The 23367-nt window shown below is 51.1% G+C and overlaps 7 protein-coding genes across 7 annotated transcripts; 4 read left to right on the top strand and 3 right to left on the bottom strand.

The window, feature by feature from the left end:
- Positions 1–82: 82 nt before the first annotated feature.
- On the bottom strand, positions 83–1420 carry N7517_003159 (putative lipoate--protein ligase; the record flags this gene model as incomplete). Its single annotated transcript, XM_056720889.1, has 1 exon — positions 83–1420. The coding sequence occupies one exon, from the start codon at positions 1418–1420 to the stop codon at positions 83–85; it is 1338 nt and encodes a 445-aa protein (XP_056585024.1).
- Positions 1421–1657: 237 nt separating this feature from the next.
- On the top strand, positions 1658–2975 carry N7517_003158 (bifunctional chorismate synthase/riboflavin reductase [NAD(P)H] ARO2; the record flags this gene model as incomplete). The annotated part of the gene is made up of 3 exons (XM_056720888.1): positions 1658–1692; positions 1744–2105; positions 2158–2975. The coding sequence occupies 3 exons, from the start codon at positions 1658–1660 to the stop codon at positions 2973–2975; spliced, it is 1215 nt and encodes a 404-aa protein (XP_056585023.1).
- An 841-nt stretch (positions 2976–3816) lies between these two features.
- N7517_003157 (uncharacterized protein) lies at positions 3817–6642 on the bottom strand (the record flags this gene model as incomplete). Its single annotated transcript, XM_056720887.1, has 1 exon — positions 3817–6642. The coding sequence occupies one exon, from the start codon at positions 6640–6642 to the stop codon at positions 3817–3819; it is 2826 nt and encodes a 941-aa protein (XP_056585022.1).
- A 3987-nt stretch (positions 6643–10629) lies between these two features.
- On the top strand, positions 10630–14148 carry N7517_003156 (putative serine/threonine protein kinase; the record flags this gene model as incomplete). Its single annotated transcript, XM_056720886.1, has 1 exon — positions 10630–14148. The coding sequence occupies one exon, from the start codon at positions 10630–10632 to the stop codon at positions 14146–14148; it is 3519 nt and encodes a 1172-aa protein (XP_056585021.1).
- A 1288-nt stretch (positions 14149–15436) lies between these two features.
- N7517_003155 (Glycoside hydrolase superfamily) lies at positions 15437–16559 on the top strand (the record flags this gene model as incomplete). The annotated part of the gene is made up of 2 exons (XM_056720885.1): positions 15437–15766; positions 15831–16559. The coding sequence occupies 2 exons, from the start codon at positions 15437–15439 to the stop codon at positions 16557–16559; spliced, it is 1059 nt and encodes a 352-aa protein (XP_056585020.1).
- A 923-nt stretch (positions 16560–17482) lies between these two features.
- Positions 17483–19818, top strand: crzA (putative C2H2 transcription factor Crz1; the record flags this gene model as incomplete). The annotated part of the gene is made up of 2 exons (XM_056720884.1): positions 17483–18737; positions 18794–19818. 2 exons carry the CDS (start codon positions 17483–17485, stop codon positions 19816–19818), a joined length of 2280 nt encoding a protein of 759 aa, XP_056585019.1.
- Positions 19819–20584: 766 nt separating this feature from the next.
- N7517_003153 (aconitate hydratase ACO2) lies at positions 20585–23032 on the bottom strand (the record flags this gene model as incomplete). The annotated part of the gene is made up of 2 exons (XM_056720883.1): positions 20585–22936; positions 22988–23032. 2 exons carry the CDS (start codon positions 23030–23032, stop codon positions 20585–20587), a joined length of 2397 nt encoding a protein of 798 aa, XP_056585018.1.
- Positions 23033–23367: the final 335 nt, after the last annotated feature.

The following is a 23367-nucleotide window of genomic DNA, read 5'->3' as shown; positions in this document are numbered from 1 at the left end:
ATGGTATTATTGTACATAGGGTCCAAGAGCATTCAATATCTATACACGCCACGAATCCCATGACATCAATGGAATTGGGGGATTAGCCCCCCAAAAGGCCACCCAAGAATCGGGCCAGCTCTTTCACAAGAGCATCATCGATTTCTTCGGTCTCACCAAGACCCTGCTTTAGGATCTCAGTCCATCGGGCCAAGGTAATCTCGTGCAGTTTTTGTCCGTTCAGGGCTAAATGGACGCGACTGGCTTGGTCAGATGCAGTCGACTCGTCAGGGGAGACAGAGATGTGGCTTTCGACGATAGCGCCATGCTGTAGACGGAGGAATGCACGAGTACTTGAAGGGAGCGAGGAGGGTAATGGCGGCCGTTCACGAGGGTCTTCCTCAATGGGGTGCGTTGAGAAAGTGAACCGCGGTGTTTGGGTGTACTTCCACTCCAACGAGCGCAACTCGGCAATTCCTTTCCCAATGGCGGGTACCTGCTCGCCCTGCACTTCTCCCACTGTACCAGCCACCCAAAAATCTCCAGCGAAGACTTCAGGCTCATTGGCATGAGCACGCTGGGCCCTGAGAACAGCATCGGGGTGTACCTCGTAGAGCCGAGCAAACTGCTCAATCACACTCTGAACCACGCTCTGCATGGAAAAGAACGAGTCGGCTAACGCAGCTGAGACATTCCCGACTGGCGAACGAACGCTTTCAACACCCTTGGCCTGTATATACGGGCGGGCGGATGATCGCAGGTACCGGCCAAGATCATGAATATTCGGGGAATCGAGCAAGCAGGTGCCGTGATGGAGGGCTCGGTGTCGGGTGAGCTTAAACGCAGAGCCAGAGACCTTGCGTGTCAGAGGCTCGTTGGGATCATTTTCCATTTCCTCTGCTCGCGCCATGACAATATCGTGCCGCTCGTTGACACTAGTGTTGGTAGCTCCGACCTGGTGAAGTGCGCGCACCACCATCTCGGCATGCTTATCACGCGTAAATGAGATACGCGGGCATATAACGCTGTAATTCAGGTTTCCTTCATCGTGGAAGACAGCCCCGCCACCTGATCGCCGACGGACAAATACTGCGGCTTCGTCTTCTCCAGTCGTGCCGTTCCTGCGGTCATTATGAAGTGCGCGGAGATCTGTCTCAAGCCATGGGTTCTGGTTGCGGCCAATAACTACACATGGTCGATTGGCGTAAAGGAATAAAATACTGGACTCTGCGGGGGCATTTTCTAGTAGGAAGTGCTCGATCGAAAGGTTCACGTAGGGATCTGTTGATAGCGATTGGTAGATCTGGTGTAAAGAGGAGGGACGGCTGGCGAGCTCGGCGAATTGGTGAGGGGGATAGGATGAATTATGACGGATCCAGCCATACTTCAATGGGTTATTCCAACGTGCCGAAGACGAGGAGCATCCTCGAAGGGCGAGCATTGGAGCAAGGGTGGGCGAATTTATCGATCGCATCACGCAAGTTATCAGGCCGATAGTCGGTTGCGCTAGTCCCAGATAGGAATCCAGCGATGACTCGAATTTCCATTTGCTTTTTTTCTACTGGCGATCAGCCAACACCTTTGTTCTCTCTTCCTATTTTACTCTTTGTATTGACCTCGGGGTATTTGAACTTATAAATTTCCTTTGATACCTTTCGACCATCTTCCAACGCCCATCATGTCGACGTGGGGTCAATATTTCCGTGTCACCACGTAAGTTGCCCACTCCCCACCACACACATCGCTGCTAACACCCACGATCAGCTATGGCGAGTCTCACTGCCGCTCCGTTGGCTGCATCGTCGACGGATGTCCTCCGGGCATGCAACTCACCGAGACCGACATCCAGCCTCAGATGACCCGTCGCCGTCCCGGCCAGAGCGCCCTCACTACCCCGCGGGACGAGAAGGACCGAGTCGAGATCCAGTCAGGCACCGAGTTCGGCGTGACTCTGGGCACACCAATTGCCATGGTCGTCCGCAATGAGGACCAGCGTCCCAAGGACTACGGTGGTAGCACAATGGACCTGTACCCCCGCCCTAGCCATGCCGACTTCACCTACCTTGAGAAGTACGGCGTCAAGGCCAGCAGCGGTGGTGGTCGCAGCAGCGCTCGTGAGACTATTGGTACGCTATGTGTAACCATCAACATCTACTCTCGCTAACCCAATTCCCACAGGCCGTGTCGCCGCCGGCGCCATCGCCGAGAAATTCCTCCGCCAAGCGCATAACATTGAAATTGTCGCCTTCGTCTCCTCCGTCGGCAACGAGCACCTCTTCCCCCCAACCCCCGAACACCCCTCTTCCTCCACCAACCCGGAGTTCCTTAGCCTGATTGATTCGATCAGCCGCGAAACCGTCGACTCCTTCGCGCCCATCCGCTGCCCGGAAACCGCCGCAGCTGAGCGCATGACCAAAGTCATCGAGAAGTACCGCGACAACCACGACAGCATCGGTGGAACCGTAACATGCGTGATCCGCAACGTGCCAGTTGGATTGGGCGAGCCCTGCTTCGACAAGCTTGAAGCCAAGCTCGGCCACGCGATGCTCAGCATTCCCGCAACTAAGGGCTTCGAGATCGGCTCCGGTTTCGGCGGCTGCGAGGTCCCCGGCTCAATCCACAACGACCCCTTCATTGTCAGCCAGAACGAGGCTGGCGGCCCCCGTCTCACTACCAAGACTAACAACTCTGGCGGTATCCAGGGTGGTATCTCCAACGGCGCGTCCATCTACTTCCGCGTCGCGTTCAAGCCCGCTGCTACTATCGGCCAGGCGCAGACCACTACTACTTACGACGGTGAGGAGGGTGTTCTGGAGGCTAAAGGTCGTCATGATCCTTGTGTCACCCCCCGTGCTGTCCCTATCGTTGAGGCTATGTCGTCGCTGGTTATCATGGACGCTCTCATGGCTCAGTATGCCCGTGAGGGTGCCAAGAACTTGCTTCCCCGGCTGCCTCAGACTATCCCTACTAAGCCTACTACCGCGCCTTCGTCGTAAACGGGAGGAATCTGACAAGTTATATTAAAAAATGTTATACGCAAGCGTCATTAAGAAGGATCATGTCTGTGTCTATATATATCTTTGAGGTATCATGGAGCTACAAAAGTTTTATAGATACCATTGTCATGCATTTACCAATCTCGGGAGAATCTACATCCTCGGCTTCTACGAAATAATGTACGAAATGTTTAAGAATCCAGGATTATCCATGGAAAAGTTGTTTGCACAATGCCTCTTACCACTTTCTCTCCGACGTCTACCTACCTAGAAAACCGATAAGTGATAAAATATCTTAAAATCTAAATAGCATACCTGAGAAGACCACCGGAAAGACCATTAAAAGACACATGGCCGCATAAGCTGGCAACTATTATTGTTGCAGTTACTTCCAAAGGTCCAATAAATCTCAAAGCAAGACATCAATTTTGAACTCGCTAACTAATCTAACAAGTGCCACTCTGTAGCGAAGAATCGTAAAAGATAGAGTAGACATCGATTCATCAGGACAATCATCTCATCTCGGAACGGCATAAAACATGGCTGTGGATATCAAAACGACAGAAAACAGCAGCCACCCACAACAAAACAGTGTGACAAAAAGTACAAGACTCCAAGCAAGGAAACATGAAACGGCAAATGAGCTCACACCGAAGCTGTGTACAAACGACGCAATTAAATGCAACACAACACACCTCTAGGTGTCTCTGATAGATGCAGACACCAAACCAGACTCACCCAACAAAAAGAAAAGAAAAATGCAAAAGTACAAGAAGGTAAAGAAGAAAAGAGAATGAGACAAGACAATTAGGAGAAGAGTAGAAACTCCCAGGTCTCAGATCTAGGTACTAACCCTCCTGTTCCCAGTACCCCAACTAACAGAGCGCTCAGACATGTTGTCAATATCGCCAGCGGTAGCATTAACAACACGGAGCTTCTCTCGAGGAACAGTAAAAGTCGTCTGGACTCGTCGGCCCTCAGCAGCACCTTCAAGGTCCCAATCATGGACATCTTCCTCATCATCGCCGAAGCCAGCTTCGTTGCCTAGGTATCCCGGCGCACCGACGAATATATCATCGCGCGTAGGCCGGGCAGTGTTGAATACATCGTCTGAGACTCGCTTGCGCGCGTTCCAATCTTTGGCACCCTGCTTGCGGCGGAATAGTTCTGCCGAAGCGCTGACTGCTCGGCGCGGCGTGCTGGGGACTGCTGAGGATCGTTGACCGGATCCGAGTATCGTGCTGCTGCGATCAATGCCGGAAGCGCGGTGCGCTGTGCTGGTGGTAGTAGCGCTAGAGTACAGCTGGCTGTCTGGGCTGCGGCGGCTCATTGTTAGGGCTCGGCGCATTGTGTTCATTACCCAGTCGGAGGCTTTTGGTTTGGATTCTCGGGGTAGTTTCGAGGGCGATGGGGGAGCTGTGTTGGAATCGATGGCGTCGAAGAGGAGAGACTCGTTCTCTGACTGGCGGTTGGACAGGTTTGTCTGGGCTGTAGAGTAGGAATCTGCTGAGACTGATTTCTCTGAGGGGGCTACGCCGTCCGGGTCGCTGTGTGTTGAGCCTACGGCGAGGTATTCCAGTGACGGGCGCCCACTGCCCCAGCTTGTAGGTCGATCGACGAGGACGGCTCGTGCTTGGTTGACCTTGCCTACAGGCTGGGAAGACGCAAAGGAGAAGGCTGAGTGGTCTGTCAGGTTGGTGGCTGTGTGTTCGCTTTTTGTCGGAGACTCGGCATCCGCAGATCCAATATCCTTTCGCCGGCTGTAGAAAGGACCCAGGCCAACGCCGAAGATGGTGCTCCGAGGAGTTGCGTAGGGGGTATCCGAGAAGGGGTCGTCGGGCTCCGTCGTCTTGGCCGTGGGTCTTGTTTCAGGTGGGATGGTTGCCATAAGATGTTCTCGGAACATCGCTTCATCTTCCTCACGTTCATCAATAGGATGGATATCACCAGTAGCATCACTGCGCCGGTATTCACTGTTTCGATATGAGAACGGCCTATTGTTCACTGGAGGTACCACAGGTGGTCGGTTATTCTTGGATGGACTAGTAGGGTCCATCAAAAGCCCAGTCCTCTCCGCCGTGCCTTCACCTTGATCTTTCCAGTCGGGCCGTGCTGTCTGGGTGCGATTTGCCGACCAAGGATACACGGGGCCATCCCTTCTTTCGCTCATTCCAGAACTCCGAATACTGCTTGCTTGGGTTGGACAATCTCGACCCCAAAAGTGAGATCGTTCTGCTCCTAAGGCAAGTTCCCGTAGCTGCGAGTCTCGCTTGCCCTTTACACGGCGCTTGCGGTGGTAGTTCCATCCACACAAAACGATGGCCATAGCAGCAGGGCAGCCAATGCCCAGTCCAACTCCTAAACCGGCCTTTTGGGATGATGAAAGCTTACTGGAACCGGGGGAAGTATTCGAGGGACTGGCTGCAGGATTGCTGTAAGAAGTGACCCAACTGCTCGAAGTCACGTTGTAAAGATAGACCCGCGAGTTGGACTGTGCAGTTGTTGAGGCCCGTTTCGAGGATGGTTTCGGGATATCGTAGCCCCCAGAAATCATCATCACGCCCCCGGGGAGCATTGCCGCTCCATGTCCGAAGATGCCCGCACCCTCGGCGATCCCGGGTCCTTCGAAAGAGGGTGCTGTCCAAATCCATTCGGCGGCTCCGCCAAACCCTTCTGCAAGCTCCAGAACTGCAAACTGTGGCTCAGCAGGAACAGTGATATCACCCACCCAACCTCCAAATACAAATACTTTATTTCCATCTTCCGAGAGAACCGCAGTGTGACCGGATCGAGGCTCAACAGAGACCGTATCCCGAACAGTCAACTCGGTCTCTGGTGTCGAATCCGAGATTGCAGAAACAAAGCTCCAGCTTTGCTGCGGCAGCGAGAAAATGGCAAGTTGCGACATGTTAAGGAACGCCTGCCTGGTATGACCACCAATGAACAAAAAGTCCTGTTGCTTCCCCGCAGAACCGGCTGAATATGTAGGCTGAAGCGGCACGACGGCCATTCCAGCTTCAGCGATGGGCGGTGCGCGCTTGCCAGTCGTCGCAGCGGTGTACTTGGTGTTGTAGTAGGGACTCGGCCCTAACACGACCGTCGACCGGGAGTAGTTAGCTGCCGAGACCCATGTTTCGTCTGTGCCGTTTGCGAATGGACACATCCCACCAAAAGCGTACATGGAGCTCTCATTTCCGCGGCGGGATGACGAATACGTGAACCCCGCCGCCAGGTAGTTCGGTGCGGTTTTAGCGTCGCTGCTGATAACTGGCAGTCTATCCCAAGTCCCATTGCCGACTAAGCTTTTGCTATTTGGGTAAAATTGCCATAGTACCGGGTTATCAGTTGCGTTGTGGCAGTTGCCCGAGTATACTGTGATGAGCCCTTGGTCATTGATGGCGGGGACAAAGCTCGAGTTCTGATCAGAGCTGTGGAACGGCGTGCTCTTCAGCAGCGTTTGACATGATAGATCCTCGACATCGATACTGCTGGACAGGTTGAGGGAGACGAACTCGGTTTCACCGGTGGAGCTGGGTCGGAGGATGTATGCGAGAGAGTCATTGTGTTGCGGGGAAAGGAAGATCGATGACGGAGTGTATGGGATTGCACTAGAGGGATCCACGAGTGCAAGAGCTGCAAGTAAGAGTGCCTTTGCCTTTGGCTTCATGGTTGCGATCTGAGACATCAGAAGCAGGGATACATTCCAGGATCGGCGAGCATGGCATGCCACGCGAAGATCTATTTTCGGACAGTGCAAGATATTAAATTTGACAGGTTTTAACGTCAGTGATGAAAAGGTAAACAGGGAAAGAGATATTAAAGGGTGTCATTGTAGAGCTTCAGTAAACAAGTGACGATTAAGAACCAAGGTCTCGCCGCCTCTCTATATTACCAGACCAATCACTAAGAGTCACCTACATTAAGCCGACCTTATTTGCTCGCGCTAAACAAAGAAAGAGGGAACTTAATAAATTGCCGAGAGCCAGATCAACGTGGGATGAACCTCGTTGCCTGGCAACGGTGGGTGATTGCGTGTTTTCATGTTTTCAAGGTACACTAATTGTGTATTCCCTATGCAACGCATAGTACATTTCAAGCCATATCCATCAGGCAGTAGCATAAAACCTGATTTCCTTGATTTTTTAAATTGCATTGGTTAGCTTGGCTTTAAATCTTGGAATCCTTCTGACGTTATCGAGATTCTCCATGTGGGCCTTGAAGAGAGCGGGTATCAGATTTGTCTTAGCACTTTGACCTAAACTGACATGACATACATGAACATAAATTGATATAAATTGATATAAATTGACCAATGCGCCTCTAAATGTTCTCTTTCTCTACAATATACGGAGTACATATGTACAACATAGCGTTTTCATGTCAAGAGCAAAGGCTCTTGATGCGATACCCTGGCATCCTGGCACCATGGATCCCTCGGCTTACCCCTAATGTTGGCAGGACAACCGAGCTAACATCTGGCTTCTTTGTGTAGCCAGTTCGCATATGTGAAAATGGGCTGTTTGTCTAGTTTTTTCTATTGAGAGGACTAAAATTCTATAGGCCAAGTGTGAGCATGGAGTAGATGCCTGTCTGACTATGGGAGGTCCACTCTACGCATAGACTATGTTTTACAGTCCCAATAGCTAACAATGTAAGCAAATAATTATCCCGCTTATTGAAGGCAACTAAAACGGGACCTGTGCATGGAGGCCCAGCGGTTACCATCGTCAGTCATCGGCTTCCGGTGGTGCCGAGTCTTAGCACGAGAAATAAGAGGCGAGAGGCGAAGGAAAAAGCAAACATTGGAAAAACTTCGGCCAGTCGATCTTCACACAAATATCTGATACTTTGTGATCGTGTACTTTGCCTTCATTCGGACTATAAACGAGGTTCCAAGACAAAAGAATCGCCACTGGAGTATTCAATCACATGGGGAAATCAGGGAATCTAAGGTATAGAACTATCCCAGCTTACTATTAAAATACCAAACACTTTTTAATGCATACAAAATTCAAGACCAGTAGATATCAACTGAGAAGAATAATTCAAATCAAACCACATCGACCGTGCCTGCGCACAAACACGCACAAATAGCGCCTAGTCCACGGGTGTCTAATGTCCGGAGTTCAGCACAGCCAAATTTCAAATCCAGCTCGACGTTAACACAGAGTAATAAGGGGCCAGGGCGTGCCACACACCCGGTTGACCGGGACTCAATCAGACGGAAGAGCGAAAAAGCCCTCTTGCCTCTTTCGTCACACAGCAGGATCGAGACGAGCAATTTCCCTCGATAAGTATCAGTGCAGATCCCGACTTGGATGTGGGATGGGGGATTAGGAATAGCATTGCGCCTACGGAGTAGTGGGCAGAGGCTATGCTCGTCGGGTGCTTTGATCGCTTTTCTGATGCAGGAGGCGCTCGGTGACTGTAGGTACATACGAGAACTAAAATAATTTGAACCTGGATGTGGAATAGAATGAAAGGCATATGCAGAATATTATTTTAGTGAAACGGTCAATGTGTAGCCCGGACAATTTTCCATGCTCTAGGTCTTGTATAGGATTAGCTTGTTTTGAAATCGCGTGCATCGGCGCCGGAAATGGCTGCAGAGCGTGCTGTCTCGGATGTTCAGGCCGAACTTCCACTGCGGGGGGCAAAGTGTACAACTAATGTAGAAGTGATTGGTATTCTCTACATTGTACTTCCTATCCTATAAGCCGACTATTATTGCTTAGAATGCGGCATATACCCATTCACCAGCCACCTCCCCACTTGCGACAGCGAGGGCTCGATGAGGTACATCGATGTACCTCCTAGGCTAGTATACTAGTCCGATTAGTGCCTGCAGTAGACTACCAAGTACGGAGTATGCTCATTGAACCCCGCGACCCCTTGTCTAGTCTGTTTAGCCCCTTTTCCAGTGATCCCCCGCACTGTACTTAGGTTATGGGGACAGAATAATGTGATTATCAGATATTTTGATAGTTATAATCATAGTGTAGACAATATAGATTATCATATTTCCCAGAACATGCCATATTATTAACCCATTAGGGCATAAAATGCCAAGATTGTCTATGTATTTTGAACCCTATAAAGGGTAGGCTAGGGGGCCAGACCTATATGACGTCGATTATAGCGCATAGACACATTTACGCACGGATTTTCTCACCAAGGTTCTCTAAACAGCTTCATGCAGGACGCCTCCCGAGGGGGTTCTAGTATTATATACGGTATATAGTTTTTATGTTGTATATCTATATATTTGTACGGAGTAGTCCAATATAACCCTATTAGTTACCGGGGCATACAGACCTCGGGAGTATCCAAAGCCAAAAAAAGACTCCATCCATGGATATATTTTTGCCTCTTGCCTTAACTAGAACGGAAAAAAAGGAAAAGATATGCATGTTTAAAAAAAATATATATTACCCGTCGCCTATCGCTTATGTAGGAAGATACGGTTTTCCGGTATTGGAGCCCAGCAGTTTGGGCAGAAGTTTACCTTGCAAGTTTGAATTGGAGGCAAAATTGTATATAACTCCAGAATTTGTACGGATCATTCAACACTCGGAGCCGAGGAAATTGAGTCCAGTCAATAAGAGAAAAGGAAAAAGGAAAATAAGAATCATCACACGTTGGGCAACCATGGACCATTTCTTACTTGGCGTTTTCTAGATTCTGGCCTTTTTGGTCTATATACTTGCTATCTATCGGGAATCATCCATGGGATCAACCCTTTTATATTATAGGTTATACCAAGTCATCGACGTAAAGACCCAGTGGCAAATCCACCAACTCATGTACATAGTATAATCCAATGGAAATTATAATCATATTGTCTATATGTACTCCCGTTAAGAATATACCAAAAGATCTTATTAAACCTATCATTTTAGAGCTGACAGCCCAGGTATGGTAAAACTTGGCGAAATTGGATATATTCAATTTCTAAAGTAAATTAACACTTTATAGTCCTCTTTTTTTAATATTTTAACTTGTCATTTGGACTTAACGATCGACTTGCGTTTGGTAAATTATTTTGATTCTTGGCGTCCCGATCATCGCTCTGCCCTATTACCCACCCAACCTCCCCCTTCAACTCTTCACCTCCCCTCTTGTTTTCGCTCTACACATCTTTTTCTTCTTTTAATTAGCACAGCTCCTTGGCTGTATTGACTTTCCTTTTTCACATTAATCTCGGATTTCATCTCGATTCCGGTCTCGCTCTCCCCCTCCTTATCGAGAGACCATCCGAATGAGCCAAATTCCGAATTATTTATAGCATCTGTTTGCAACGGCACTCCTTTTTTTGACTCAAAATCCCCACGTGTGGATGTGGGATCGCCCAAGTCCTCGTGCAGTAGCAGGTCTACCTCGTGTCCTTCCCCCCTAAGGCGACAACCCGCTGTCCGGTACACGGTTCCCATTGCATAGTTGTCGCCATCCCTATTGACTTCACGAAAGTAATGCCGACGTGTTCGTGCGTGCCAACAGAGCTTTTTGTCAGCTCACCTTGAACCAATTATTACGAGGGAAATTCCCCCCAAAAAACAAACTGTCATATTGGAGGATGTGCAACTAGGATGCTCTGCACTTTCGGCACCGCTGCCTCGGCCTCCCTTTAAAATAATATCACTAAAAAGGAGGGAATATGACGGAAATTTTGTCCTCGCAAGCTGGTCTGGAGGATCCGGATCAGCTGGCTCGGAATGGCCATGTCTCAAAAAATCACAAGCGGGATCAGAGCCGGTCTGAGGAGTCACAATTACCATCTGCATCGAACGACCAACTCGAGTATCGCCCCCAATCCAAATCATCCGCGGAACAACCGTCCATCATCACCGATGTATCAGAGGCCACCGCAACCTTTCGCCAGGCCTTCCCCGGCCTCTACGGTGCCCGAACCCCCTCGAATCGCTCGTCATCGAGTTCCCTACAAGCCCTCAACGAAGGTATCGTGGTCGATGTCCGATCGGAAAGTGGAAGCATTGGAAGAAGCACTCGACGAGCCTCGCGACACTCGGATCAGCAATTACCAGTTTACCCCGATCAATCCTATGCCTCCCTCCAGTCTCAGGTGCATCCCACCTGGCAACCACTCCACCTCGCCGAACCAGATCCGCTACCTAGACACTCATATACCCGTGGCATTCGTACTGCGGGCAACACTCCGCTGTCGAGCCCGGGGCTCTTCTCCATGAGACACCCTCGCGTGGGAGCGTCATCCGTGTCTGACGATGACATCTCCATGAGAAGCTCGCTTCTCCATCCGTCACATCTTCAACCACCCAAAGAAACACACACCGCCGAAGTGGATCGCGACATGATCACAGGAAACAAAACCATCAATCAGTATGAGATCCTCGAAGAGCTTGGACGTGGTGAACATGGCAAAGTGAAACTAGGCCAGCATGTTGCGACTAAGCAGAAAGTTGCCATCAAGATTGTCCAGCGGTACTCCACTCGCCGTCGGTTAGGCAAGTTGGGCAATCCAGAAGATAAAGTGAAGAAGGAGGTGGCTATTCTGAAGAAGGCACGGCATCCCAACGTGGTCAGCCTGCTTGAAGTCATCGACGATCCGAATCGACAAAAGGTGTACATTGTGCTGGAATATGTTGAAAATGGCGAGATTGTCTGGCGTAAAAAGGGTCTACGAGAAATTGTCCACGTCGACAAGCTACGCCTTGAGCGGGAGAAGAATGGAATCCCAGACACTCCCGCGTTCTTGGAAGAGAGCCACCAATTCATTCGAACTGCTCAGCATCTGCGGGAGCAACGGGAAAGGGCTCGCGAGCGCATTGAAGCACAGGCTGCGGATGCCCAGAAAGGGCCAATCCCCGCTTGGAGTTTGGAGCACGGTGCGGAATCTTCAGATGAGGAAGATGACGGGTCCGGTCTTCCCATCAGGAGATCATCTAGCCGTTCGGCTGCAGTAACAGATGACTCAAGCCCATCCTCCGCCCAGGACCCGTCTCTAAATGCCGTCGAGGGCACCATGTACGGCGCCTATTCAGACTACCCGTTCGAACGACGTTCTAGCACAACCTCTAGTAGCTTTGGATACGCCCCCTCTGAACCCGAGTGGTCCGCAGAGGGTGATGACATGGCATACGTTCCTTGTCTGACTATCGGTGAAACCCGCAGCGCATTCCGGGATTCAGTACTTGGCTTAGAATACCTCCACTACCAGGGTATTATCCACCGGGATATCAAACCTGCTAATCTCCTCGTCACCAGCAATCATCGGGTGAAGATCTCTGATTTCGGTGTTTCCTACTTGGGACGCCCAATGCGGGACGAGGAAGAAGAGCAGGTGGGTGAGACCGATGCAACAGAGTTGGACGATGCCCGTGAATTGTCCAAGACTGTCGGTACTCCAGCTTTCTATGCTCCCGAATTATGTTATACCGGCGATGACTTTGTGGAAACCATTGGGTCGATCCCCAAGATCACTGGCGCGGTCGACGTTTGGTCGCTCGGTGTCACATTGTACGGAATGATTTTCGGTCGCCTACCATTTGTTTCTGATGACGAGTACAGCATGTTCCACACTATTGTTAAGAAGGAAGTCTTCATTCCACGGAAGCGCCTCGTGCCCGTGATGGATGAAGCTTCTGACTCTAACCAGTGGAATCTGAGAAATGATGATGAGCTCGTCTATGAGGATATCGACGATGAGCTATATGATCTGCTCAGGCGTCTCCTGACGAAAGACCCGATCAAGAGAATTACCTTGAAAGAGATCAAACACCACCCTTGGACACTTCATGGTCTTCCTAACCCGCGAATCTGGATTGAAGAGACCGACCCTGGCTACCAAAGCAAGGGCAAGCGAATCGAGGTTTCGAATGAAGAGGTTACAAGCGCTGTCAGCAAAGTCCCCTTCATTCAACGCGTTCGGTCTAATGTCGCGAAATGGTTCAGCAGCGGTCGATCGAAGGACAAGGAACCCCGCAAGCGCACATCGAGCACAACACCATCTACCGAGACTTTGTCATCTGCATCAAGCAACAGCACATTCGGGAAAACCTCCCGCGACAGCCGCCGGTCCAGTCTGCGAGGGGACGAGGAATTCTTTCGCCCGCTCAAATTTGGCGGCCAAGGACACCCGCTCGCTCAGAGTGTTACTGCGAGTCCGGTGGATGAAGGCGATTGGCAATCGTACTTCGATGCCGTGCAACCAGGCGCAGTTGCTGCTGCAACTAAGCTTGCCAGTCCACCTCCTATAGTGACAACCCGACCTGGTCCTCCTCGTCGCGCAAAGTCGTCAATGTCTACAGCAGAATCCGCAAAGACGATCAAGCCATCCGGTTTTGATATCCCATTGACTGTTCGGCCATCTTCCATCATCGAAGCCCTAGGACAGACCAACTTTGGTAGTCTTTTCAGTGGAGCTACTCGACGGGCATCACGAGGCAGTCGCAGTCGGCGCACTTCTCCGTCTGGCGAGTCAGGAGCTCTGCATGTGGATGGAGAACGTCGCTCTGCTGAGCCTAGCCTCGCTGTCAGCAATGCATCTGCCCTTGGTCAAGTGCGCATTCCCGGCCTGTGGCATGAGGAGGAACACCCCACGGCTGAGCAATTGGCCCCTAGTCGTGTAAGCAGGCGCAAAGGATCTTCGCAACTCGAGGATACATCACCTGCGGAATCATTGAACCTCACAAGAGATGCACTCCTCCGCCGCAGACGGAGCGACATCGAGGCGAATGAAGGCGGTACTTTAAGAGTTGATTACGCGATGTACTCTACTGAATCGCTCCTTCTGCCGCCCATCAATCCGCCAACCAACCAAGGATGTCCCGCCGACAACACCAACAATGGGCTGGCCGCCTCCACCTCGGTCACCATATCTTCCTCCTCTGCCGACGACTTCACCAGCGGCATGTCCCAGAGTGCCTCCCACCCCAGCATTCCGTCGGTCGTCTCAAACGCGTCGTCTCTTTCCGGTGATGGTTACTCGGTCAAGGGCAATGACCTGGACGAAGTACCATCCATGCTCCGAACCGGAGAGACAGTCAAACCCCTTCGTCCGATCTCGCCTCGACCGTCTGAAGAGGACGAGTCGAGGTACTACTGCGATGACGAGGACGAGGATGAGTCGGAAGATGAAGGCCTTGTGATCGGAAAGCGCAAGCCGCCTCCCAAGGCTGCATCGGATATTCCGTCGTAGCTATCGAACTGAAATGTGGCCGGTCCCGATCAGTCCAGTCCAGTCCACCTCTTTACATCTGACCCCGTCTACCACACCACCTTTCCAACACACGTTTATCTACCACCACTTTTCTCCAACACTCGACACTTCCTAATTATACCTAGCGAAGTTGTTGTATATCACCGAATTTCGTTTTGATTCTCTTTCCACTCTGGTTCCCGGCAGGCTGATATCTGGAAAGTGTTCCTAGAAATTGTTCCATACATTCTACATGGTCTGTACATATACACGAATTCGCATGAGCATCCATCGGTGTCTCCTTGCGAAGAATTTCCCGATGCCCTCCGACCGCGTCTGCATATCTGTTCTGTTCTATCTTGTTGAGTTCAGTGTCTGTGACTATGAATATGGAGGGCAGAGGATTCCGCAGCGCATTTCAGGGACTTGTTATTTTTTTTTCTTTTCGTTTTTCTTTCTTGGTCTTATGCATGGGTACGGGGCCTGATCGCTTTTTTATTTATTTTTAAAACTGTATGTAATGTTGACTTTTGTCAAAACCGGGCGGTTGGGTTCTTGAGGCAATATTTTGGATTCCTTGATCCTCTGCAGAGAGGGTTTTAGGAATTGCGACATGACTGATATATGATGCTGGAAAGCGAGACGGTCTAGCGTATGAAGAAATGAAATATTTGGGGTTTTGGGACTTCGATTTTATCCCTCCCCTGAGATGAACATGTTTCCCTTCATTGTAGAAGAATCCTTGTATAAAATGCATGCTACATCGTCATAGAAGGATGCTTCTCTTGTATCAGTGGAGTTTCGTGTGGGCTTATATGCCCCTTGTTCCCACTTTGCAATCTCAGCAAGGCATTTGGCTTGGAATATGCCGAGTTTATTCGTGTACTTCCACCAATGATAATATCAGAGAGTTATAGACTGCTATTGCCATAGCGTTTGACTCTGCGGGGTGAAATGTACTCCAATCAAGCCAACAAGTATGCATAAATATCACTAATTTAGTCTTCCCGTGTCTCAGCTGTTTCACAGAAACTAAGCCAGAGAAGGCATTTGTCCGGGCAATGTTTTACTTCGATAGACGGGTAAATAGGGGGAATAATTCTCCTTCAAGCTTGTGCACGACGTAATGAGGGGAATTTTCGGAGAAATCTGAAACTATACGATATACACTAGGAAGATGACAAGTATATAGGAAAGTAGATAGCATAAGAGTCGATCATCTACAATTTCCTCTCTCTTCGCAGAGCCATCTGAGTTGATTTCATTCAGCTCTAACAAGTGGCCCATCATGCTTCCCTATCTCCTTCTAGCTGCTGGACAGCTCTTCGCTTCAACATCTGCCGCATTAACTTACAACGGTGCGGATATCTCTTCCCTCCTCGTTGAGGAAGATGCAGGCATCTCTTACAAGAACACCGCTGGCACGACGGAAAAGCTAGAGGCCATTCTCTCGGCCAGCGGTGTCAACTCCGTTCGCCAGCGTATCTGGGTGAATCCTAGTGGTGGATCGTACGATCTGGACTATAACGTTGAGCTCGCGAAGAGAGTACAGGCGCAGGGCATGGGCACATATCTCGACTTGCATTATAGTGATAGCTGGGCAGATCCGAAAACACAGGTTAGAAAATAATACATTCCCACGAGACTGACTGCTTGATCTGATGACTGACCTACTTCTTCAGACCGCACCCTCAGGCTGGTCCACAACAGATATCGAAGTCCTGGCCGGACAAGTATACGACTACACACTGAACGTATGCAACACGTTTGCAGCCAACAACCTCGATGTAGATATCGTCTCCATCGGCAACGAAATCCGCAACGGCCTACTCTGGCCACTAGGCGGAACAAGCAGCTACTACAACATTGCACGGATCCTGCACTCCGCCGCGTGGGGTGTGAAAGACTCCAAGCTGGCAACCACTCCCAAGATCATGATCCACCTCGACAACGGCTGGGACTGGTCTGCTCAGTCGTACTTCTACAATGAAGTTTTGGCATCTGGGTCCCCACTCCTCTCCACGGATTTCGACTACATCGGCGTCTCTTTCTACCCCTTCTACGACGCGGGTGCGACGATCGCTGCGCTGAAGACCAGTCTTGCGAACCTGCACTCTACGTATGGGAAGGAGACGCTGGTTGTTGAGACGAACTGGCCGTTTGCTTGTCCTAATCCTGAGTATGCGTTCCCGTCGGATCTGAAGGATATTCCGTTTTCGGTTGCTGGACAGCAGAGTTTCCTGAAGAGACTTGCTGAGGCTGTGGAGGATGTGGGTGGATTGGGTGTTTATTACTGGGAACCTGCTTGGGTTGATAATGCGGGACTTGGGAGTAGTTGTGATGATAACTTGCTTTTTGCTTGGTCGAATGATCAGGCTAGGGCTAGTTTGGATACATTGGGTGGTCTTTGAGAGTCGATATCTCAAAGTGATGAAGTGTACAGGGCTCAGCCTGGTCACCTGATCAGGTATATATGAAGTTAGGCAGCAAGCAAAGTAGAAGTATAGACAAGGCAGACTGTTGAAGTGTGCCTTGTCCAATAGCTTATGTACCCAAATAGGACTAGCTCCCATGGGCCTCAGCTGGGTGGCTGTGCAAAAGCTAAGCCAAGTCCTCTTTAGCGTTCAACTCCACTTTTGAGGAGTTCGAGAATGAAGTGCTTCACGGCCTAAGTGTATATTCAACAGGCAACGCTTTTTTTTTTTCAATTAAATCCCTAAGAATATGTATATAAAAATAGTTCATATTCGCCTATCTGTTATCAGGGTGGACACCGATAATGCCAATGTGGGGAGAGACCCATTTGGGGTTCGAAGGAACTTGTAAAGAAGGTGGGAACTCTTTCTCTATTTGCGCTTAGGGCACCCACAGCGGATGGGAATATATGGGAAATATTATATATTAAAATAATAATCCCTACATCTCGACACGGGTATAGACGTGTTTGACCTAGACCGCCTTGCGCACGTGAAACCGTCTAATCTTCAACTCCCTCCTCACTTACTCTCTCTCATTGCAGACATTTGGTCAAACTCAAGGTAGAATTGCTTTCAGAGATGATACAGCAGTCTGGCGACCACTGACAACCGGTTCAGAAGCTCATTTACATACCGGACCCAATCCTGGACCCTTGCGAATGACATCCCACCACATCATCAGACACCATTCTCCCTATATCACTAGGCGTCCACGACCCTAACAGCTTTGCACATCTAATCTGCTCGTGTCGCCGAATCTCTGCGCTACACCCGATCCCTACTACATCCCTCGTCCCTGATCACAGCCCCGGCTTGGCGCCCGTCCAAGAGCCCCCACCCGCGCGCATTCGCAAATTATGGCCTCGCATGACCAGAACCACGGAACGGCCTATGGCCCGGGGGATATGAAGCATCGGAGTGTGAGCCCTTCGCCGCACGGCCAACACTATCACGACCCCAACTCTGGCGGATTAGGAGTTGACCCCTCCATGGCTGCTTATTCGACAAACCCCTCGTTTCACAATCCCGATGGCAGCATCGGTGGTGCTGAGTATGGATACCCAAGCTACCTTGCTGGTGCGCCCTCGACACAGACATTATCGCCGACGGATCAGAGCTATCTTCCAACCATCAATACCAACAACCTTCCGATATCGCAGTCCTTCGAGACAAGCCTGGTCAGTCAGCTCGAGCACTCTTCAACGGGACTCAGACAGATGCAGGGCGACGAAAACTTCTCCAATATGCTCAACTCCAATCACCCAGAACTGGACTTTTCTCTCTACCAGAATCACAGCCCCAACAGCGTTTCCACCCCCGAGTACGATTCTTCGTTGTTACTGGACCCGCAAATGCACCAGCGCCAGTCGATCAATCAAGCGATCAACCCTGCCGATCTGGTCAGCCCCATCTCCAACCCTTCAGCATCTTCGCATCCGTCATCGCAAGATCAGCAGCATTCCTCGCCTGGCCCCATGTCCCCTCCAGGATCCACACCGGGTACATACTACACCCCTCAGCATTCACGACACACTTCGCTTGACCCGGCTACTGCGGCGTATTTGACCGCCCAGTCAGGTCCAGACTGGCAGTCGGTTATGAATAATGTTTCTTTCCAAGGACATCGACGTGCACCGTCTGAGGTGTCCGAGGTATCATCGGCCAACCACTCCCCCTACTTGTCTCAACACGAATTCGATGGCATCGAGAACAATGCGTCGCCTTCTTTGGCTCCCCAAAGTGATCCAAGTCTTTATGACAACGGCTTAGGCATGGAATCATTCACATTGTCAGAGCAGCATCAGCAGGGGATCAGTCCCCTCCACAGCCCATATATCTCCCCGCGGTTAATGCCACAGCAGGGAGGTGAGATGGTGCCGAATAATTCGTATCTCTCTCAGTTCCCCTCGGCCCCGACAGACACGTACGGAATGCCCCAAGAGGAGATGATGAACATGGGCCAATTGAACAATATCCCGGGCGACATTGGTCAAGCTTCACAAATGGCTCCTCCATCCATCAATGTCGAGTTTGCTCCGCCATTGCGCAATCCAAACTTCGATCCATCCAAGTCAACGGCAGATTTTGATTCATTGAGTCCTCCCGCTATGCGTAAGTGCAGGTTTTCAACCGGCAACCGGTTTGATACGATACTAACCAGAACTTAGGATCCCGTGTTCGTAGCAAATCTGATCCTTATCACCCTGCTTCCCGCCCACGCTCTCCTGCAGCTTCAGTAGCAACCTGTCTGGAACCCCACGCGCCTGCCGCCGCGCGGTCCTTGTCTCCTGTTGGATCGATTGGCTCTCACTCGCGCAGTAATCCCGGCTCACGAGATGCCTCACCATCACGATCAAACCGACGCCTCTCCACCTCATCAATCGAGAACCGGAATTACATCCTCGATCTCGCCGATCCACAAAGACCCGGGGCAGCACCGGGGGAGCCAAAACGCATCCAAAAACACCCAGCTACCTTCCAGTGCAACCTATGTCCGAAACGGTTTACCCGCGCATACAATCTGCGATCCCACCTCCGTACCCACACCGACGAACGACCATTCGTGTGCACAGTGTGCGGCAAAGCATTTGCCCGACAGCACGACCGTAAACGCCACGAAGGCCTCCATTCCGGCGAGAAAAAATTCGTCTGTCGTGGCGAGCTCTCACGAAGCGGACAATGGGGCTGCGGTCGCCGCTTCGCCCGTGCAGACGCTCTGGGCCGCCACTTCCGCTCCGAGGCGGGGCGGGTATGCATCAAGCCTCTTCTTGATGAGGAGTCGCAAGAGCGTGACCGTGTCTTGCTAGAGCACCAACAGCAGCAACAACAATCGCCATCCAGCCATCTTCAGCCAATCCCCCAGCCGCTCGTTATGCCGAACATACCTGGTATGGACGGGCACTCGACGGGCAACTTCGTACTTCCTGCTGCTTTGCTCGCGCAATACCCGGCTCTGCAGAACTTGCAGTGGGACCAGATCTCGGCTGTGGGTGATGATCCGGGTGAGATTGGTGGGCGGAGTAGCTTTGACGCTAGCTCTGGTGGGGAGTATGGCTTTGACGAGGATGATTCGGGTATGGGTGGTGGTTATGCTAGTAACCAGGGAGGTATGTACGGTGTCAATAACTCTGGTCAGATGTTGGGGGTTAATCCCGGGGACCCTGGGTACTCTGATCAGAAGTGGACTGGATGACACTGGTATGTTCTGCTTTGTTCCCTACCTCTTTCTTTCTTTTTTCACTTCTCTTTCCCCCTGTTTCGGGTTTCAAAAAGGATATTGCATGATGCATTCCATCTGCATAAATCCATTCTGCCTGTATAGAAAGGCTTGTTGGCGTTCAGATATAGGCTCTCGGGAATGTCTGAGGATTTCCGAAGCTTGGCAATCAGGACATATGATTGTCTTGGTGTTTTCTTTTTTCTTTTTTGGTCTTTCTAGATATCGGTGTTCATGTCGTGTTTGATTTCTCATTCTCATTCTCTTGGTCTGTCGACCTTCCCTTCGAGGTGGTCACTGTTCTGCCCATCTTATTACTTATGAAAGAACCAGGCATCATGATGCTTTTTTATGATATTCCCATGCTCATTTCATGCCCATCTGCTTTTCTTTTCTTTCTCTATGATGAATTCTGTCTCGTTTTGATGTCACAGCTTCGAAACTATATACCATGACACAAACAATGAATGGATTGCGCTCAATCAAATGACTCGGCCCTCCCAGCCTAGTACTTATTTACTATACCAACTTCATCTTACACTACCTACTCTCCGAATCAAGAAACAGTAGAATACAGATCACATTGGATATCATCTAGTCGGCAAAACAAATCTAAAACCAAAATTCACCATATACAAGGTGAGGGACTGATATAATGCAATCCAAATCATCAACTCCAGATCAAACCCAACCCATTTTTATGGTGTCAAAACAGTCTGAAATCCACCTCCTACTCACCTCTTCAAGCGTGAGCCTTCTTAGCCAACAAGTTCAAAGCACTACCAGCAAGGATGAATGCACACTGGTCCTTGCTGAAAGTGTGCTGAACAGGAACAGTAAACACCTCCCCAGTCTTCTGCTTAGTAACACGCAGCTGGATCTCACCCTGACCACCAGACTTAAGCACATCGTAAAGACCAACAGTATCAACCTTGTCACAAGCATCAATAAGATCATAGTCCTCACGGTTGGTAAATGTAAGAGGGACAACACCCTGCTTCTTAAGGTTGGTCTCGTGGATACGGGCAAAGGACTTAGAAACGATAACCCGGCCGCCGAGGTAGCGGGGCTGCAGAGCAGCGTGCTCGCGCGCAGAACCCTCGCCGTAGTTATCCTCTGCAACAACGAGCCATGAGATTCCGCGCTCCTTCCATGTCTCTGCAAGCTCCGGAATCCCGTACTGCTTGCCGGCTTCGTCGTAAGCGACGTTGGTCTCGCCAGTAGCGGCGTTGACGGCGCCGATCAGAGTGTTCGCGGAGATGTTGGGCAGGTGACCCTTGTACTTCAACCATGGGCCTGCGGCCGAGATAGTATCAGTTGTGCACTGGCCCTTGACCTTGTACAGGACCTGGAGACCTGAGAGATCGCCTTCGGGGAAGGGAGCGAAGGGCTCGAGGAGAGCGAGACGGTCGGAGGTCGGTGAGACGATGACTTCGCTGCTTGCGTCTGGGACGGCGGCTGTGGGGAGGAAGTTGGGGTTACCTTCTTCGAAGCCGGCGCTGGGGAGGTCAAAGCCGCTGGGGGGCTGGAACTTGAATTCTGAGCCGTCTGGTGCGGTCAGGGAGTCGGTCATGGGGTTGAAAGTTGTGCTGCCGGAGTAGGCGAGCGCGGTGACGAGCTCCGGTGAAGCGAGGAAGTTCATTGTTCGACGGTTGCCGTCGTTGCGGCCGGGGAAGTTGCGGTTGTAGGAGGTGAAGATGGCGTTGTCTTCGCCCTTGGGGACGCCGTCTGTGCGGTTCCATTGGCCGATGCAGGGGCCGCAGGCGTTGGCGAGGACGATGCCGCCGGCTTCGGAGAAGGTGTTTAGCGTTTGGTCGCGGTCGAGAGTGGCGCGGATCTGTTCACTGCCGGGGGTGATGAAGAAATCGGCTTTGGGCTTGAGTCCGGCGGCGGTGGCTTGCTTGACGAGATCCTCGGCGCGGGTCATGTCTTCGTACGAGGAGTTGGTGCAGCTACCGATGAGGCCAGCACCGAAGGTCTCGGGCCACTTCTTCTCGCGGACGGTGTCGGCGAACCTGGACAGCGGCACTGAGAAGTCGGGGGTGAAGGGTCCGTTGATGTGGGGCTCGAGCTCGGACAGGTTGATGGTGATCACCTGGTCATACTCGGCCTTGGTGTCGGCGCGCAGCAGGCTCGAGGGGCCGGCGGCGGCAACCTTGGCAGCGGCCTCTGCGACGTGACCACGGTGGGTCGATTGCAGGTAGGGAACCATGCTAGGCGAGAAAGGGAAGATGGAGGTGGTAGCACCCACCTCAGCACCCATGTTACAGCAGGTAGCCATACCCGTGCAGCTCAGAGTCTCGACACCAGGGCCGTGATACTCAAGGATAGAGCCAGTGCCACCGCGGACAGTCAGCTTACCAGCTAGGGACAGGATGATATCCTTAGGCGAAGCCCATCCGCTGAGCTTACCCTCGAGGCGAACACCGAGAATCTTAGGAGCCTTCAACTCCCAAGGGGCGTCGACGAGCGCATCAACAGCATCGGCACCACCGACACCGATGGCAATAGCACCAAGACCACCTCCGTTAGGAGTGTGGCTGTCGGTACCGAGCATCATCAATCCAGGGGCGGCGTAGTTCTCCAACACGCTCTGGTGGATAATACCAGCACCAGGGGGCCAGAACTCAATACCGTAGCGCTTAGCGGCACTCTCCAAGAAGTCGAACACCTCGCTATTACCCTTGATCGAAGCTGGCAAATCGGTATCGGCACCGCGCTCACCGACGATCATGTGGTCGCAGTGAATACTGGCTGGGACGGCGGTGGAGGGAAGACCGCAGGACATGAATTGGAGCAGAGCCATCTGGGCCGAGGCATCCTGCATGGCAACGCGGTCGGGCTTCAGCTTCAGGTTGGCCTTGCCTCGAATGTCGCGGCCATTGTTGGTCCCGGTGAGCAATGACTCTTCGACATTGTCCAGATGAGCGTAGAGGATCTTCTCGGCAAGGGTGAGGGCGCGGTCAGATCCAAGGACTCGGCGGACCTGCTCGAGGTTACGGACGAGCTTGGGGTATGGGGGCATGCGGGAGGAGGAGGCCTCAGTGGCTAGGCCACGGGCGAAGAGCCGTTGTGGGGAGAGGCGTGTGGCCATCTATATAAGATGTTAGTTTGTCCAATTGAGTTGTCTTCAATGTTTACTTACCCCACGAGAGGCAGAGACCCGCTGCCAAACAAGTTGGCTCACCATGTTTACTGTCAAGTTTGGGGGGAGAAACTGGGGGATGACAAGATGTTCCTTTTTTTCCTCCGGTTATACGTTATTTGCATTCGCTCTGATTGGTCGGTGAAGGCGCCGATTTCGGAATCCCGGTCCCTATTATGTGGGGAAATAGGCTTGTATACAACGGACTTGACAATTTGATAATTCTCTATATATGTCAGTCTATATTAAGGAGTTGAAATTCACGATGGGAATCAGCGGTCCTGGAAGATAATGAGTACTCATATTTCCATAGCTAAGGCCAGACCTACAGATTCCATTTTTTCTGACTATATAGATAATGACTGCTTCGATATCACTAA

Source organism: Penicillium concentricum (genome assembly GCF_028827145.1).
Source record: "Penicillium concentricum strain IBT 3081 chromosome Unknown utg000001l_segment0_segment0, whole genome shotgun sequence".
NCBI lineage: Eukaryota > Fungi > Ascomycota > Eurotiomycetes > Eurotiales > Aspergillaceae > Penicillium > Penicillium concentricum.
The sequence above is the reverse complement of the archived record's forward strand: the minus strand, read 5'-3'. Positions and strand labels throughout refer to the sequence as shown.